Here is an 18,235-nt window from a genome sequence, read left to right on the forward strand (position 1 = left end):
TTGTAAGGTACACATGTGATGTGTGTTCATATCCAACTGTGCCATCCTAAGCCCCTGTTTTAAAGGTATACACACCCACACGCACATCCTACTGCAGTGTGATTAAATCTTTAAGGAAAGTAGAACTGGCTGAAGGGATAAGTAGGGCCAGTATGTGGGGACTAACAGCTGGTTGGAGAGTGACTTTAAATCCTGTTGGATTTAACAAGATGGAAGTAAAAACAACAGTCCAGGACATGTGTTTTAAATCCTGCTGCTAACATCACATCCTCACATTTACAAGATGTAAAGAGAGATTTAAAAAGAAAAAAAAAACGTCAGTAAAGACATGTGGATGCCAGGGACTATGCATGACCCTTAACTCAAAAGCAGTGAAAAGATGAGGTTGAGTTCAGTCAATAATATATAAATATTTTTGCGAGTTTAACTAAAGTAAACTTGCTTGTTACTGTTTGTTTTTGCAGTAGTAGTATAGTTGTAAAGTATACATACAATAGTAATTGAACTATTGCTATTACTATTACTATTACATAATGTCTACAGAGGCTAGATAGTGAAAGCAACATAGTAGCAGAGCTGCAGCTCTGTCTGTGGCTACACAGGATGCGTTCAGGCACAGTACTGAGTGTAGGTCACCTGTGTTTTAGCAGTGCTCAGAGCCCAACATACAATCACTGTAGTTACTTGTGTAAAATAGACTTAAGTGTAAAACTACCCAGTTACATGTGCATAGTGTGAGTAAAACATGAGCTGTTACACAGCCTGTGTAGATAGCTTTATTGATTACAATAGCAGGGAATATGAATTGTCAGGTGCACGTGAGATGGACAATTGAAAAATGATGCTGAAATGCGGAAATATGTGCAATACAGGCATGTGTAAGATAAACTTGGAAAAAAATTGAACCTTTACCCTGATTTACCCTGATACAAATGAAAGAAATCATGTAATAGGAATCTTTAATTTGCTCTATTATTTTCTGTTTGTATGATGCAAGGAACCAGAAAACTTTTTGCTTTATTTCTGCCAACAAATATAACTCCAATCAAAATCATCATTTCTATACCACAATGTCTTGCTCTTCTCCAGGAGAAACTGCTAAAAATGCATTTGCTTTTTTTCCATAGTAAAGGACCCATTTTCAAAATTCATACATGTTATTCTTATGGTCTCAGAAAGTCAAAAAATATTGATAAACTTGAACAGCTCTCTCTCAAAACCAAAAACTAGAGTGCTAAAACTCAAATTTGTGATGTCATATAGTATAAAGTAGACAATGAATGGTGAAAGATGTTCTGATAACACTGAGAGCACCCAGGGGAATGTACCCCTGAGTATACAGGGACATTTTTTGTTTCAAAACTACAAACACTACAATAGAATAAAGCTCATTTGTGTATAAAAAAGAAAAGCATTTTCTGGTTGCACAAGATCAGTCTCCCATTTATTGTCTATGGAGCAGCTCCAGACTTTGTACCCTATGACATCACATGTTTGAGACAGAGAGTAATTCGTGTTCACAGATATTGACTGGAATTTCCTAGGCCATGTTAATAGCATACTGTGTTTCTTTATTTAGGTGGTATTCCCCTCTAAAACAGATACTCAGATCAACAGATCAAAACCAACTATCAGCCATTGGTAGTTTCAGTCTGAAGCTATTAGTATCAGCATTCAAATTCCCATATTGGTCAAAGCCTGGTCTGATAAACCTAAAGCTTTTTCTAACCCTCTGCCAAGCTCTTATCACCCAGAAAAGCCACCACTGTCAAAACCTTTGATCTGCCTGACTCACTGGCTATCAGAGAGCAGACTACTGTGTGTGTGTGTGTGTGTGTGTGTGTGTGTACATGCATACCCTGAGGCCTGGACAATCTCAGTTCTGCTGCGGGCCGGTGACAGGTGCTAATGATGGGGCGAGAGGCTGCACGGGCCTCCATGCTCCCTACTGTGATAACACTGACCGACGTGCAAAAGCATACAAACATACACACATTCACTCTCTCACACACACAGTAGTTAGCTTCCTGATAACTTTGCTCCACTTCAGAAGCAGCGTGTGTGTGTGTGTTGGATTGATTTTTCAAAGGATTCCCCTTTGGTGCCAGCAGGCCCTCCATCAAAGCCAGCTTGAGAGCCTGTTAGATGTATGTCCTTGTGTGTGTGTATGTGTGTCAAACAACAACCCTGTGTTTTGCCTTGGAAGTGAGATGATGTTATTATGTCCTGCACGGTGGTTGATTTGTTGTGTGTCTGTATGTGTGTCTTTGTAAAGGCTGAATTGAATTTTGTAGCTGTAAAAGCCCATCTGGACAACACAGCTTAGTGTTACGGAGTGAAGTGTGGCTCATTGCTTATAAAGGTACAATGCACTTAAGCCTCCAGCTGACCATTTGGCAGAGGATTTACATGCTTATGTATTTAAAAATTTCATTAAAAAAAACCTTTTCAAAGCTTTCCACACAAGTCTGCGTATGTGGGTAGACTTGTAGGATGGTAGGATTTAAGCACATTCTGCTCAGGCCCTCTTGGAATTCATTGCAATAAAACGGTGTGAATTGCGATCATTTGCTACAGTACCGAAATTCAATGGAACAAATTGCAACACTGCTAAACAAATAAATAAATGATTCAGTTTATATCTGATGTTTTAGCCAATTCAGATGCAGAATACTTGAATTGATTCATCTTGTCTAATTCCTTCTATCTTTATATTTACCAGTCACGCTCAATTTGTCTGTCCATGTTTTCAGTACTTTCAGCATGCACACAGATAAGGCAATAATGTCATTTTAGGTTAGTTGTCAGTATCAGTCATGTCAATCAAATTCCACCTGATCACTCTGAGGAGACCTTTAAAGTTTCTTTTCATTTACTGTACAATACTGTGATTTATTGAACATGCAACACTTTGTGCAATAAATGACTGCCACAAATTTACGACAAATAATGCTGATCTAGGGCTGAAGAAGTCTTAAACTTTGATCCATACAGTGCCCATGAAATGAGTCCTAAAACCCGGAAATGAGTGTTGGTCAACACAAGTTAAAGAGACTTTCATATTCTGTTCTATTACATAAAATACATTGTTAATTACCCTGCTCATGATTTTTGAAGCTTTTAGTTGTCTTAAAAAAGGCAGTTGCTAACAAGTGGCTAAATGAGACTAAAAGCGTCATCACACTGAACAAGGCTTTAAAGTATCGTGGTGGGGATATTAAGTCATGTGACCGTAGGGTAGTTTGTTTATAGTTTGTTATAGTTCATGTTAGCTTTTTACTTCTGTGTAAGTATCATTAATATTTGTTTGCCACTAAGTTTATTGTCTGCAAAAATCCCAAGTCCAATGTTAAAATTCTATAGATTTTTTGAAAAGGGAACCAGGGTGATGCTAACTTCCCTTGTCGGTCTACAGAAAAATATCATCCCTGGAGCACTGTGGTTACTTTGTAACTCAGCATCAGAAGTGGCATCACTAATTCAAAGGTCGTAGAAAACAAAGGATCAGAAAAACTCGTAAACTGCCTAAATTTAAGGCATTAGAAATGACAAAACTTTATAAAGTTGTAGAGGTCTTCATGGGTTGTAGAGGTCTTTGTTTACTGTAGAAATTTAAAAAAAAATCTTTCTTAAAAGGACCCAAATTCAATTTTATATATTCACGGATATACACATCAGGAAATGAACCCTTGTCATCAACTGGGGACATGTTCAGGGTGTCTCCCACCCTTTGCCCAATGTCAGTTAGGATGAAATGAATATCTTTTGCATTAAAGGTTCTAGAGGTAATGACATGTTTTTTTCACAAGGCAATTTCACCTGTTGGAGACCCAAAATGGCAGTGAGTGATACCTGCTTGAATGTTGCAGATGTCATTACCCAGAAATTTTCAGACATTTTTTAAGTTTTAACTCAGTTTCAAGGGTAAACCCTAGAGATGCTTTGCAGAGTTTGAAACTCTAAAACATGGTGCATTTCTGGCTGCACCCCAGTTAGTGACAACACTAGACAGATGTTTACATTTGCAGCCAAAGGCAGAACACTGACTCTAAAGCCCCTTTTACACTGCCAGATTTTCCGCAAATGTTGGGCCATTTTGCGAGCAAGCTGCAAGCATTTAGACACACAGAGCTGAATTGGCGAGTTGATCCGAGGTGCCCAATTTTCCGCCTCGTAGGGTAGTCATATTGGCGGAACCCTTTTAGTTTAAACAGATCAAGGCGGCCTTCCGCAACGGGAGGGGCTGTTGAAGACTTGTGGGAGGAGCTGTTGATGACGCTTCACATGCGAGCCACTGGCGGTGGATAAACAGAAAACAGTTGATAGCAGGAATTAGCGAGCAGCTAGTAGCAAGAGAGAAAGGCAAACCTGACAGACACTGTAAAGATGAGCAACTGGGGAGACAAGGAATTGTGCGCCCTCCTTGCCCTCGCAAACGAAGAGGCCATTAACCGTCAAATGACGGGAACGGTGAAGAACAGGCCGACTTACGAGAGAATCACCGAAGGACTGACTAGCCGCGGCCTCCCTCCCACATCACTGTTTACGTCACACGCTGAGCTACACGTTTTGTTTCTTGCTCACGCCCCCATTGCCCCGAAAAAGGCACATTCTGTATAAACAAAAGTAGGTAAGCAGCATTTTGCCGCACTCCCCGATTTTGATTTTATACTGCCAATGCTGAAAAAAGACTGATTGTGCTTTCCTGCTAATTTGCACAATTCCTATCTAAAAAGGGCTACAAATCACTCATTGGGGTGTGGCCAGAAGTGCAGCATGCTTGGAAGTTACAGTCTGGGCAATAAAAAGTCCACATCAGTTTCCTGTCCTATTTGACATAGCACTGATTCCTTATTAGAGCAATTATCAAACATTTTTTGGAGGTGCTTGTTTGCTGTCAGTCACAGTTATTTGAGAATACTAATATGAATTTGCACTGTATGTTCCCTACAAAAATAGTTGTTAGCAAAAAAGGACAGCTTTTTAATCACTCCAAAGCTTTCTTATTCACATGTTGTAACTTTTTTATGAAAACTAAATTCTGTTGTTAAAAAAGCAGGAAAAACAGTCACAGGATTAGTGGTACCACTTGATGAATACCTACTTAATCATTTGCCACGAGTGTAGTCTGCTAGCATCGGTGGAGAGCATCAGCAACCTAGCTAACCTAATGTTTCATAGATTTCAGACCAACTGTCCAGACCAGGCAACCCCACTAAAAGGACAGGACCTTTAAGATGCTGCATGCACTCGCTTTGCTCAGTGGGTGTTTGTCAAGAAACAGCTTGAGGGCATAACTGCTGCTGAAACCAAAATAGCTTCTTTTACATTACTGTTTCTAAACATGTAAGTAAAGCAGCTTTGGAGTTGTTGAAAGTAATATTCTATATGTTTTAAGGAGCTGGGCTGGCAGTTACTCCCTGTTACACCTCTGTACTGGATGCACTGTATGTTTGACTGTTGCTCCAAGATTTGATTCAACAGTTGTGTGGGTTTTCCCCCCCACAGAACAGTCATTGTCAAAATGATATGTAAAGGTCGTGTGCTTGTTTGACTCAGTCATTATCTGTGCCCAACTATTTGTCACATATTTATTTGGGTGTTAACAAGATGAGAAATGCCAATATGTAAAATTTAACTGATGATGATGATTGTGATGATTATAATGATGAGTCATGTGTTTGCATTGTTCTTTATAGCATGCTGAGTCATAGGAGCATTTTACTCACATCAACGCTAAATCATTCCTTTCGGCCTTCATCATCTCTTAGTGCTGGCAGCCACAGTAACCAAGTCAAATGTACACACTAATAGATTAAACCAGTTTCTTTAGTGTCTACAGTACATGCCTGCCTGGCTGGTAACACACACACACACACACACACACACAGAAACAGGTTGCAGACTGTCTGGCTCCAAAGCACAAGATCTCTCTGATTGTAGAAATTATGGCAGACAGACAGGAGAAGAGATTAAGGTGCAGTGTAAGCCTGTGTGGATTTGGTTTGACAGGTATGAAGATTGTGTAGTGCTTACACGTTATTTGTTGTATGTGCATGTGTGTGTGTGTGTGTGTGTGTGTGTGTGTGTGTCTTTGTGTGACTTCAAACTAGCTGGTCACTGGTGTGTAATTCATTTAGGTAGAAATGTATTGCTAATATATTAGCAGAAGAGTTGTCCTTCTAACCAGTTGCATGATTATCAGTTTGGCAGATCATTTGAAATAACTCAACAACTGCACTGACTGTTAACGCACACTTCTTACAAAGGCTATACTGTCTGGACAGCCAGTGAAATCTACTTATTAAGCAAAAAGAAATGCGGCACTCACACTACGTTGATCTAGGTTCAACCTCCAGTGCAACTGCTGTAAAAATATGTACCAGCAGGTCAGTATTCTGTTATCAGTCATCTGGTCTGTGACAGTTCAATGAGGCCTGAAAAAATAAAATGTCGTACAGTGCAAAATTACTCAGTAAGTATTCATGCAGAAAAAAAGTTCCTATAGATGTAGATATTTAAGGTTTCACTCATTTTTACTTCTTAATATACCACTGGGTAGTTTAATATACAGTAATACATGATATTCTATAAGGTCATCATATGTTTGTAGCATGGCTGTCTTGTGAGAACCATGCACCTCTAAAAAGTCAACTTTTCATGGTTTCAGAAAAAAAGCCCTGTTTTCAGCTTTGTGATGATGCATTTTCCAGTTGATCCAAGAGGGATTTTAAAGAGTTTATATAGCTCAAGAGCTAGGAGAATTTTCTCAACATCTAAAGGAACATGTCATCCTTCAGTTTATCACATTCAAATTAACAAAATTTGGAGGTGCATTGTTTTTTATTGGACATGAGGAATAATAAAAATTGTACTCTGAAAAGTTGTAACTGAAACTGTCAGACAAATGTGGAGTAAAAAGTATAACATTTGCTTCTGAGATGTAGAGGACTAGAGTTGCGTAAAAAAGATATAATGTACTTAGTTACATTCCACCACTGCTTTTGACCCAGAGTTGCTCTGATTGCATTGTTCAATTCATATCATCATGAAAATTAAAACTGCTTGCACCCAGTTTTGGAAAAAAAGAGTCAGAAATGGATCAGACTTCATATATTTTCAGTCCAAATGCCTGGATCTGTTCTGATCCCAATACTTCGAATCAGCTTATTATTGGTCATTTGGTACTACTGCAGATATTTGCACACCTCCCAGTGTATTAAGTAATCAAGAGTCTTAACCTTGTGTTTGTTTTTTGCATGCAGGTCCATTTGACGGGCGTGGGGTGACTCTGCTGGAAGTATGTGGTAGCTGGCCTGAAAGCTTTGGTGTGCCACGGCACAATGTTGGCTCAGCAGACGCCAGTGATGAAGGCCTCCGGGAGAGACTGGCTGATGCCATGTCTGAGTCCCCCTCCAGGGATATAGTAGGCTCTGCTACAGGTCAGGAGAAACTGAACAACACACAAATGCAATAACACATTTAAACATTTTACATGTACACATGCCCACTTCCAGAAAACTTTTATTTTCCCATCAAAAGATTACTGATATTATGAATACAGAAATGTCGCCTCAGTGACGTTGCTCCTGCTCAGGTTATTCCAATCTGGACTTTAATCCAACCTTTTACAGTGTGGTTATTAAATATGACTGGTGAAAATCAGAGAAAGGATACATGAATGCCCAAAAATGATACTGCAAAGTAAATCTGATCTAAAGATGCCATATAGTCTGAACAAATAAATGCAGCAAAAAGATACAGACAAGATAAGTGATTCACAGTGTTTTACCTGTCTTCACAGACTGTTTGTGATACATTTGCAGTTTGTGCATCCATATAAACAACTCTCATCTATTGTCAAGATAAGTCCCTGATGATGATCTGCAACAGAAATCATACTTAAATGAATTCTGTAGAGCTTTAAAATGTCTCTAAGTTTGAGAATAGGTCAATATGTTACGCATTGTGGGAGGCTGTAAACTTTTAGATTACAATGTGAGAAGAAAAATCTGAATATGATTTGTTTGAATGTTAAGTTTTCATGCCTCTGCACTGGCCATAGCCATGGCTATATAGGCATTATATTTTGGGGTTTTCCATTTGTCTGTACATTCTTACATGTGTGAATGTTTTATACAAGTAAAAATTTAATCATACAAATTCAGATTTTGCTCTATGAGTTCTCACATCATTTTCTACAAGTGCTCACATTTTACATCATCTTTACCTCCACTACAACTTTGCATATTAAAGGAATGTCCTGGGGATGTGGCTTAACATACATTTGTACAACTTGAAAGCAAATTATTTTCTTAAGATGCTTTATGCACCTGAAAAAGGTCATTTTACGTGTAATATTGGTCAATCTTGTAGCAGTAGTCCTTACACAAAAACACTCATCATTTGGGGTCTGGCACTGTTTTTGTTCTTATTCCATATATATCTTACTACAAATGTGTCCAGTGCAGCAAAGTGTCATGTCAGGTAGCCTGACCTCCTTACTGTGGCATTACCCAGTAATATACAGTGCTGCCAGGTCAAGGCCCAGTGATGGATTAGCTCACCACTAGCAAGATGTTGTGGTTTTTATGTGTGTGTGTGTGTGTGTGTGTGTGTGTATGTGTGTATGTGTGTGTGCGCGCGCAGCACACATGCCGTCAGCCCTGACAGTCCAAATGGTTAACTCGTTTAGGAAGTGGCAGTGCTCTCTTTCTCTTCCCCCTCCTCTTAAGTGGACAAGGGTTCCTTTGATTTAAATGTGTGTGTGTGTGTGTGTGTGTGTGTGTGTGTGTGTGTGGGGGGGGGGGGGGGGTAGCTCCATACAAGCAGTCACGGGGGGGGCGGGAGTGTTGGGGTATAGGAGTGGTGGAGGGGGGGTTCACAAGGCCCTAATGGATTTAGCATCGACTATCAACCCCCCCAACCATCTCCAGCCATATCCAGTCCAGTCCCTTTCTCTCTCTCTCTGTAAGGACTTAACCTTGTTTGTAGCCTCCCTCTCTCTCCTTCTCTCTGTGTCTCACTTCTCATCACTATTTTTTTAACTGCTGCCCCCAAACCCCCACCCTCTGTGTTTCTTCATTAGATTAGATATTGGAGACTCCTTGACAGTAGTAGTCAGTTGCCTCTTGTTCTAGTCACCCCACCCCACCTCCTCACCCCATTGCATCTTGACCCCCACAAAATTCATTACTGATCACATTACATCAAAATACATGCGCAAAACACACACATATGCACACACACACACACAAAACACACACACACACACACACTCTCTTTCCTGTTCCTTGAGCTGTGCTGAAGACATTATCCACAGGGAACGTGATGGACTTGTTGGTTCCTCCATCCATCCATACAGGCAGCGAGGCTTCAGTCTCTGTAGGCTAATCTAATAGCGCAGCACTTCTGTGCAGTAACATAGGAAATGTTCCTGTGTCTGCTATAAGGAGGAGAGTGCCATAGATTGTTGGAGTTGGGATTTAATGAAAGAAAGGGCCTGGTTGGGACACTGCTGTTCATTTTGGTTCCACTATGACAAATTGATACAGTCTGTTTGATTACCTGTTTGTTAAAGAACTAATTCTTACTAATATGAGTTCTGCAAGACGAGCTTAAAGGTTTGATATGCCCAAATAAAAAAATAAAAATAAAAAAACATACTGTAATTTTCTCAGTTACCTTTGTAGTATCCAGCCATGCAGATACTGTAGTTTTAATTTTATTACACCAGATTTAAAGATGTCACATCTCTCTGTTAGCACTTGATTTGAAGCACTTTCTATCAAAGCAATGGTCCCTATGAAAACTACTGTTTTCAGTGTATTCTACAAATTATTGGCAGTAACGGGGGCACTGATCTGGACAGAGAAGGAGCGACTGCCCGCCCTGGTGCCGCCTTGGTTGAAAACGCCGTGCTAAAGTGCCCTCTTGAGTGGCAAAAATGAGAGGATGTGCCCTATCAGCTGCCCTCTTGAATGATGAAAACGAGCAGATGTGCCCTTTTGGCTGCCCTCTTGATTAACAAAAATGAGAGGATGTGCCCTTTTGGCTGCCCTCTTGAGTGGTGGTCATTTATAAAAAGATAAATCACTTTTCTATAATACATCACTGATATTTCAATGGAATAAATTACTTATTGACTTATTCATACTTCAAAAACAGCATCAATAAGTGATTAACATAGGGGGGATCAAAATAAAATAAATAAATAAAATAAAAATCAACCAGCCACCCTCCTCCCCTGACAGTCCCTTCATAAGTAACGAACAGTCCCTAAAGTGCGGTGAGGTTTGTGGACCGTTACTGACACAAAGACAGAAATGTGAACGGCTCGTTTGTCCTCTGACACGCCACATACCTGTGTGCCGCCACGGCTCCGTTGTCCAGGTACTACTGGGCAGTCATGACACCAAGGAAAGAGGAAATTACTGGACCTGGAGTTGGACGTTATCTAGCTCCGCAGAGCACTATGAGCCTCCGCCATATTCCTGTCAACCCACAACTGCCAGGATTCACCTTTCCTTTCTGCTGCTGGTTGAAACGTGATAATAGGGGCGCCCCAGCGCCCACTCCACTAACTTGACGTGGAAATGAGCGGTAGTCTAGAAAACTGGTGAGTTTTGTTTTGTTTTGTTTTTTTTGGAGGGCGCTCGTGCACCCTCACATATATTGCGCTCTGGGCGGTCGCCCACATTGCCCATAGCAAAACTGTCCCTGGGTGTACAGGAAATCTAAAATAACCACTTGTCAACCAGACCCACTGTTGACACTAATCTCGCGACAACTGCCACCCAGGCTACTGCAGGTGGCAGTTCTCGCAAGGCTAGTGACAGAGTTCAGTTTGGAGAGGCAGAGGAATGTTTTCTTTTTTTAAATTATGTTATAATACGGGAGATTTACGGGAAAATACTAATACGGGAGGACGGCGGGAAAGAGGAGTAAAATACGGTAGTTTCCCGGCCAAAACAGGAGACTTGACACCTATGCTCTTGAGTGATCAAAACAACATGAGGTGCCCTATTGGATGAAAACGAGCGGATGTGCCCTTTTGTCTGCCCTCTTGTCCCCATGTCATGCAGTAGGTGCCCTTTTTTTCACAGATTTTTAAATCAATCTTCTTGGCTCAAGAAAAGTTTTACAAATCTAAAACCTCTATGGATCAAAAACTCATAATAGAAAGTCATAATCGACCCTGTATACAGTTGAACAAACATCAAATTAAGGTCAAATCAAGGCTAAAGATGTAGATTGGCCGTAGGGAGAGCAAATTTTATTTTATTCGTTGTGGTATTCATACACAGCACTTACAAATAATGTTAAAACATCTTCTTGGCCCTGACTCTGAGGATCTGATTTCCTCTGACTTTCTATTGGAAACAGGCAACAGTCAACATGTCATCCCATCCACATATGATACACACAAGATACACTTCTCCCTGGGTTAAAGTGAGAGACAGAGTTTTCTGCCTGAGTTATGACGTGTGCTCTCTGAATGTGTGTGTGTGTGTGTGCGTGTGTGTGTGTGTGTGTGTGTGTGTGTGTGTGGGTGTGTGTGTGCGTGTGTGTGTGTGTGTCTGTGTGTGTTGGCGTGAGACTTAGATGGGCAGGGGCAGATGGTATCTTGCTCAGTGTCTCCATTTGGTGGGAGCTGTGGCCCCAGCACTTAGACACACAGTACACTGGAGCTGCAAACACAAACCTTTAACCTGATTGCACACACACACACACACACACACACACACACACACACACACACACTTGCACACACTCTTACCTCACCTATATGGACATTCCCCTCATCTATTCCTGTCATATGTTTCCATGCAACTGTTGAATGAATTCTTTGTAACTTTTCAAACTTTTATAGATAAATAGTTTCAGCTGAGTCTATGTCATTATTCGTGTAATTTCACTGCTATCTATCACCATATTTTTCATCTATGAAAACAATAGGCTGCATGAACTTTTACAAAAATAGATTTGGATGGAAACACAGCAGCAAGACATTTCTTTCCTTCTCTATGTGTCTACTCAGAGGATCTCGGCTGGAATGCTCACTGATGTAACAAATCACCGTCTCTCTGACATTCTCCTCCGGCACACACACACACGCACACACGAGTGCACTCTCTTGCAGATTCACAGGAAAAACAAAGCCTCCAGTCAGGGTAATGAGGCTCTCACGCTAAGGCCGAGACCCAGTGTCGCCAGCTTGGAGGGCAGGTGACACTCACATAGAGAGATGGACGGCTGGACGGAGGGAGAGAGAGAACAGAACATGAAGAAGAGGAGGAGGGAGAGAGTAAGAGTGTCACTGAGGACTAAAAGACACTGGGACTGAAATTAGATTTGGCTCCAATGATATAATGTTGCTAACAAGATTTGGCTTATTGGTGCCTTTCCAACATAAATTCCACTAAAGCCATATGGAGAGTGGACTACTGCTCAACACAATAAGCTGCGGGACAATGCTGCTTTTTATGTCTGTTTACTCCCATGCTGTCTTATCACAGAATACATTTCTTTAAGTGGAAGGATATTTTTATTTTGACATCTTCAGTACTGACTGCTTACAGAGGTGTAATGTACTGTGCAATACAGGAGTTTTCAACAAGTTCTCGTCTTAAGTCGTCACCTATCACCGCTCTGTCAGTGGCCTTTCACATCTAAGTATTACACACTATGTATCCTTCTGCGTCTGCTGTTGACGTTCGAGGACTACTAATGCTGGGACATCAACGAAAGCATATGGCTAGGTTTAGGGAAAAAATAGCAAATGGTTAGGTTTAAGCTACAAAGGCACGTGGTTAGATTTAAAAAACAAAAAACAAAAAAAAACATCATGGTTTGGCTCTACATACATACAGGAAGTGAACACCGGGCTTCTGGGTGAAAGTCCAGGCTTTGTTGGACCCATAGGGACTTTCCAGCCCCTTATATTATATCATTACTGGCAGTGTTTCAACCTGACGCTGTCCAGCAGCATATCATACCGCTGCGGCTGGAGATAAGGCCAACATTTCATTAATATGGGCTAGTGGTTTTTATGATATTTTCATGATGATTAAGACATGCTGGACATATTACTTAGGTACTGAGTTTCGAGTAAAGTTGACTGATGAGTGTCAGCTCGGTGCCAATGACCATCATTTGCTTATATTTATATCCAACATGCAAAAAAGTTTTGAAAATGTACAAGGTCAGTTTAGATTGAAGATGCAGACCTAGGAATGTATTGTCTGGTAAAAACAAAAGTCATGTGTAATTTAAGTATTCTGTGGCAATTCTATCAGTTTGGGTAAATGGACAGAATAGAGACTTACCAGAACCAGCTTTCATATACTAACCAACCCAGTTTCATTCCCAACTCCTCAAATACTGATGCTTGGTCAGTAGCCCTCAGCATCAGATACCAATGCATAGAGGGATCCTTTAGTAGCAGTATGAGACACACTGAGTGGCGGCATTTTATGACACTTCAAGAAGCAAAAGAGAGTGTAAAGAGCAAGAAAGTCCACATAGGGCAGACGGCGGAGGAGGTGGACGGGTCAGACAAACTCCGAACTCTCATACAGGATACCACTGTTCCTTTCCTGTGTAAAACCAAAGGTTAGTCGAGTTACTTTAATAACAAGGAAGTGTGCTCGTATGTGTAGCATGCAATGCTAGTGACATATGTCACATGATGTATGTGTTGTATGTGATGTTACATTACATTAGTATGACATGTATGTATTTTAAGTCAAACCATGATGTTTTTTCTTAACCTAAACACATGCAAAAAAGTTTTTTTTAAGCTATGTTCTAAGTTTATATTGAAAACAGACTGCATTCATTTCACGAGTGGAAACTGACCTTTTCTGTGAAAACAGAAGTTTCTTTTGAAAAACACAAGGCATGTAATGAACGTAAATTGACATACCATGCCTCAATGTCCTAAAGGGGGAACTGCCCATTGGTTCGACAGCCCATTGGTTCGACATCCCATTGTTCCGACCATATTTAACTCATTGTTCCGAAGTCCGTTCCGAAATCATCATGATGCCCTATGGTTAAGGTCTGGTTAGGTTTAGGCACAAAAAACACTTGGTTAGGGTCAGGAAAAGATCATGGTGTGGGTTAAAATGAAAAAGAAAGTGACAAACACATAAGCCATGAGCCTGCTCTGCCTCAAGCCGGTCGCGGCGCACCATACACCCGCCGTGAGCCGTTCAGCACCGCGGACAGTCGGACTAATGGGATGTCGAACCAATGGGCTGTCGAACCAATGACATGGACCCCCTAAAGGAAGGGGTACCTAGAGCATCAAAGTTTAACGTTTAGGGCCACTGACCAAGTATTAGTATTGACGAGTTGAGAGTGAGAATGCGTTGCAGTGGCAGCCAGATTCAGATTTTTGATGCCAATATATGCTAAATGTGTGGGTAGATCAGTATGTCCAGGGTATTCACAAGTGCTTTTAATATCATGGTTCCTAAACCTGGGGCCATTAACCAGAGATGGGCCACAGAACATTTGCTAACTTTTGAGGAAACTATCTTCCAAAAAAAAGTTAATTTTGTAACTTTACAGGCTGTTTAAAGCCTTTTGTGTGGTTATTACCTTAAACTAAGTGGAGTCTGTGTGTCCCTCATCACTTCCTGGCAAGTCCAATCTGTATGCAAGGTAATCAGTCCTTCAGCCCTACTTAGTTTATCCATCTGGGCGTGCTGTGTTTCTGTTACTTTTGCAACTAATAAAACAAACAGATCAACAAACAACACTTGGACATACTTATTGAACTCTGTTGCTGTTACGTTATTTTGAGATTGCATTTTTAATGTTTCAAGCACCACAATTGACTTTTAAATCATTAGAGGTGAGGCCAAAATTTCTCCTGTGTTGGTCATTCAGTCAAGTCACTTACTTTAATTGACTGTGTCTAGGTGATGAATTAAACATTAAACTTTTGTTTTAAAGTAGATGAATTCGGTCCTATGTTTTCATTCAAACTAAGCTGGTAAAGGTGACTTGTTTTTATCTAAACAGAATGCAAACCAGAGGTACAGTTTCTGGGGGGTTTCTTTTGTTGCCTTTGCTTTTTGCCTTTAATATACAGGACAGTGTGAAATGGGGAGGTAGAGAGAGTGGGGGACAACATGCAGCAAAGGGTTGGAAGCTGGAGTCGAACTTGTGACCGCTGCAGTGAGGCATCAGCTCTATACATGGGGCGCTGACACTATCCACTATGCTACCGACGCCCCTCTTTTGTTGACTTTAAACCTCCTTACAATCAGACGTCCTTGTCAATACAATATCAATCTCAATACCTGGGTTATGAATTCTCTATACATTGATCTTAGTTCCTGCTCAAAAGAAATATCCACAGACAACGACTTGGCGATAAATGAAGATTTATTTCGGGCTAAATGTTCAACAATTGAGTAAATGAAAAGTAAATGAGGATGATATGAAATGACACAAAATTAACAGTATGTATAAATGGATTAAGGCAAGAGGTAACACTTTTGGTAGTTATTTAGTCTGATGATAGTGAGAGAATATGTGACTGTAGATAAATTGGGGATGCAGGGATATGCAAAACCATTTACCTAACGATACCTAAATTAAGATCAAAATAACTAAAACCCCTTTTACATTGCCAGATTTTCCACAAATGTTGGGCCATTTTGCCGGCAAGCTGCGAGCGTTTAGACACACAGAGCCGGATTGGCGAGTTGATCCGAGGTGCCCAATTTTCCGCCTCGTAGGGTAGTCATATTGGCGGAACCCTTTTAGTTTAAACAGACCAAGGCAGCCTTCCGCAACGGGAGGGGCTGTTGAAGACTTGTGGGAGGAGATGTTGATGACGCTTCATGTGCTAGCCACTGGCGGTGGATAAACAGGAAACAGCTGATAGCGGGAATTAGCGAGCAGCTAGTAGCAAGCGGGAAACACAAACCTGACAGACATTGTAAAGATGAGCAACTGGGGAGACAAAGCATTGCACGCCCTCCTTGCCCTCGCAAATGAAGAGGCCATTAACCGCGGCTTCCCTCCCACATCACTGTTTACGTCACACGCTGAGCTACATGTTTTGTTACTTGCTCAAGCCCCCCATTGCCCCAAAAGAGGCGCATTCTGCATAAACAAAAGTAGGTAGGCGGCTTCCTGGAGTTTAGCAGGCTGTTCCTCCTACACTTGTAAGGTTTTATATAATGATTTTGATATGTAAACAGTTGTTGCATTTGCTGTGTTTAAGTGGTTTACTCACATGTTCATGTTTCTCCACATACTCTACATAATATTTCCAGTTTGCATGTAAATATTGCTGATAGCTTGGTATCAAAATAGTGGCTGAACTCTGACCTTTTGATTGACACCTTATTTGAGCCAATAGGAGCTTCCATACTGATGGTCTAGACTTCAATAGTCAGTGAGGGCCTTTGTTGAAAGGAAGTACCTGCCTTACCTGCTGGGATCTCAGAGCCAAATAATAGCCAGTGATTGGCCTGATGGCTCATTAGTATTGTAGTCAATGACACTCCTAACCTCCAGAGTAATTTTGAAATCCTTACTGTCATTACAGACTGTTATAAATGTACAGAAATGATAAATAAATGGCTCCTCTGTTGTCTTAAGGGGGAAAACAGTCTTTCTTATCAATTTAGCTTTTCTACAGGTGTTTTTATATACAGTAAGCTCCTAAATAGATATTTCTGTCTATGCTGACTTGTTGTTTACTCATATTCACACATTCAGTACATTGTTTAACCCTGTTTTTTTTCCTTTCTTTAAAAAAAAAAAAAAAAAGCGCCTGGACAAAGCCCTAAATAACTCAGTGACTGACACCCTTCCAGTGACCCAGTGATTGTTGGGAAAAAACTTCTGTTACCTTTCAGAGGACACCATGCAAGTACATGTACTAAAAACAGGACAAGAACAGCTTTTAATTTAAGTCTGAATGTTATTTTTAAATACAGCAACAGACTATTCCTGCTTAGCATACCTTTAATGGTGCTCGAAATTGAATTTGCCGTGTCCGTTTTCTTATTCTGTTTATTATTTAAAGACTAGGAGGTTTGATTACTCTGGTTCTTACATGTTTTTTTTCTGTAAATTAAATTTCAAGTGGCATTAAAACTGTCTTAATAATGTAGATTGCATGTTTAGCTTACCTGACCTGGTATTAATATGTTTCTTCCTGTGTGTCTTAGAGTTTAAGCAGGATAGTTCTGATATGAGACGACGATCTGTGACTCACAGTATCATCACAACTCATAGAGTGAAACTGGATAATGGTTTAGGTTAAATATCCTTTATTCATGGTGCCAGTAGTGCTCTGTTTGTTTTTCATGTTGCTGTACTCAGCAGTGTATGTGTGTGGGTTTAGCTGACTGATGAGTTAAGGGTGCTGGAGACCACCCACACCCACTGGCTCATAACCAGCTCTGTTTGTTGGATCCCTGCTCAAAGAAACTGGGAGTAAGACTAATATAATACTAATAATAGTAAGACTGTCTGAGCAGTACAGAACTCAGCTGACTCTTTCAATGCTCGACTCAAGTGACTCAGCTCAAGACAAATATTTAGTAGAGCCTTATCAGCGCCAAACAGTTTAGAGGATTTTTCTGTTCTTGTGTGCATATGTGTGTGTACAAGTGTGTGGATGCATGTTTTGATTTTATTATTCCCAGCCATTTCTTATATGTTTTTGTACAGTGTAGTGTGTGTGTGTGCGTGAGAAGCTTGAAGCATTCACACATGCACTTACAGTGCGGAGAGTGTATGTGTACCACCCAACTCTATGTTTTTTTTTTTAAACTATACCTCCTAATATGACACTAATCGTTTTAGCATTCTCCATTCACTTACATAGAACTGTTATTATTACCTTTCCTATGCTATACTTTTGACCTACTTATCAACTCCATGATAAATGCAGTTTTTAGGTGGTATGCCCCAGTTTGTTAGTTAGCACATGCATGTAAATGCAACTGGCACAGGATCGCCTATATCAGAGACTGACCAGCCAGCCACTGGTCATGGCTGATCAAGCTGAAAATTGACTGATTCCAGCAACCAGCCAATCAATAGGTACAAGTTATCATCCCAAGTCATCACACATAACCACTTTGTCAGTGGCCTTTTACGTCTACATTTTATGTGATAGTTATCCGCCTGCATTTGTCAACAAAATCATATGGTTAGGTTTAGAAAAAAACATCATTGTTTGGCTCAACATTCATAC

General features: G+C 40.5%; 1 protein-coding gene across 2 annotated transcripts in view; it reads left to right on the plus strand.

The window, feature by feature from the left end:
- bcas3 (BCAS3 microtubule associated cell migration factor) overlaps positions 1–18,235 on the plus strand; it is an 877,760-nt gene that overhangs the window by 795,685 nt on the left and 63,840 nt on the right. For both annotated transcript variants that reach the window (XM_078166843.1, XM_078166844.1), the window contains one exon: positions 7,266–7,442. In XM_078166843.1, the coding sequence (XP_078022969.1) occupies positions 7,266–7,442 (177 nt within the window). The remainder of the gene's footprint in view (positions 1–7,265; positions 7,443–18,235) is intronic.

The sequence above is a fragment of the Epinephelus lanceolatus genome, chromosome 4 (genome assembly GCF_041903045.1).
Source record: "Epinephelus lanceolatus isolate andai-2023 chromosome 4, ASM4190304v1, whole genome shotgun sequence".
Lineage (NCBI taxonomy): Eukaryota > Metazoa > Chordata > Actinopteri > Perciformes > Serranidae > Epinephelus > Epinephelus lanceolatus.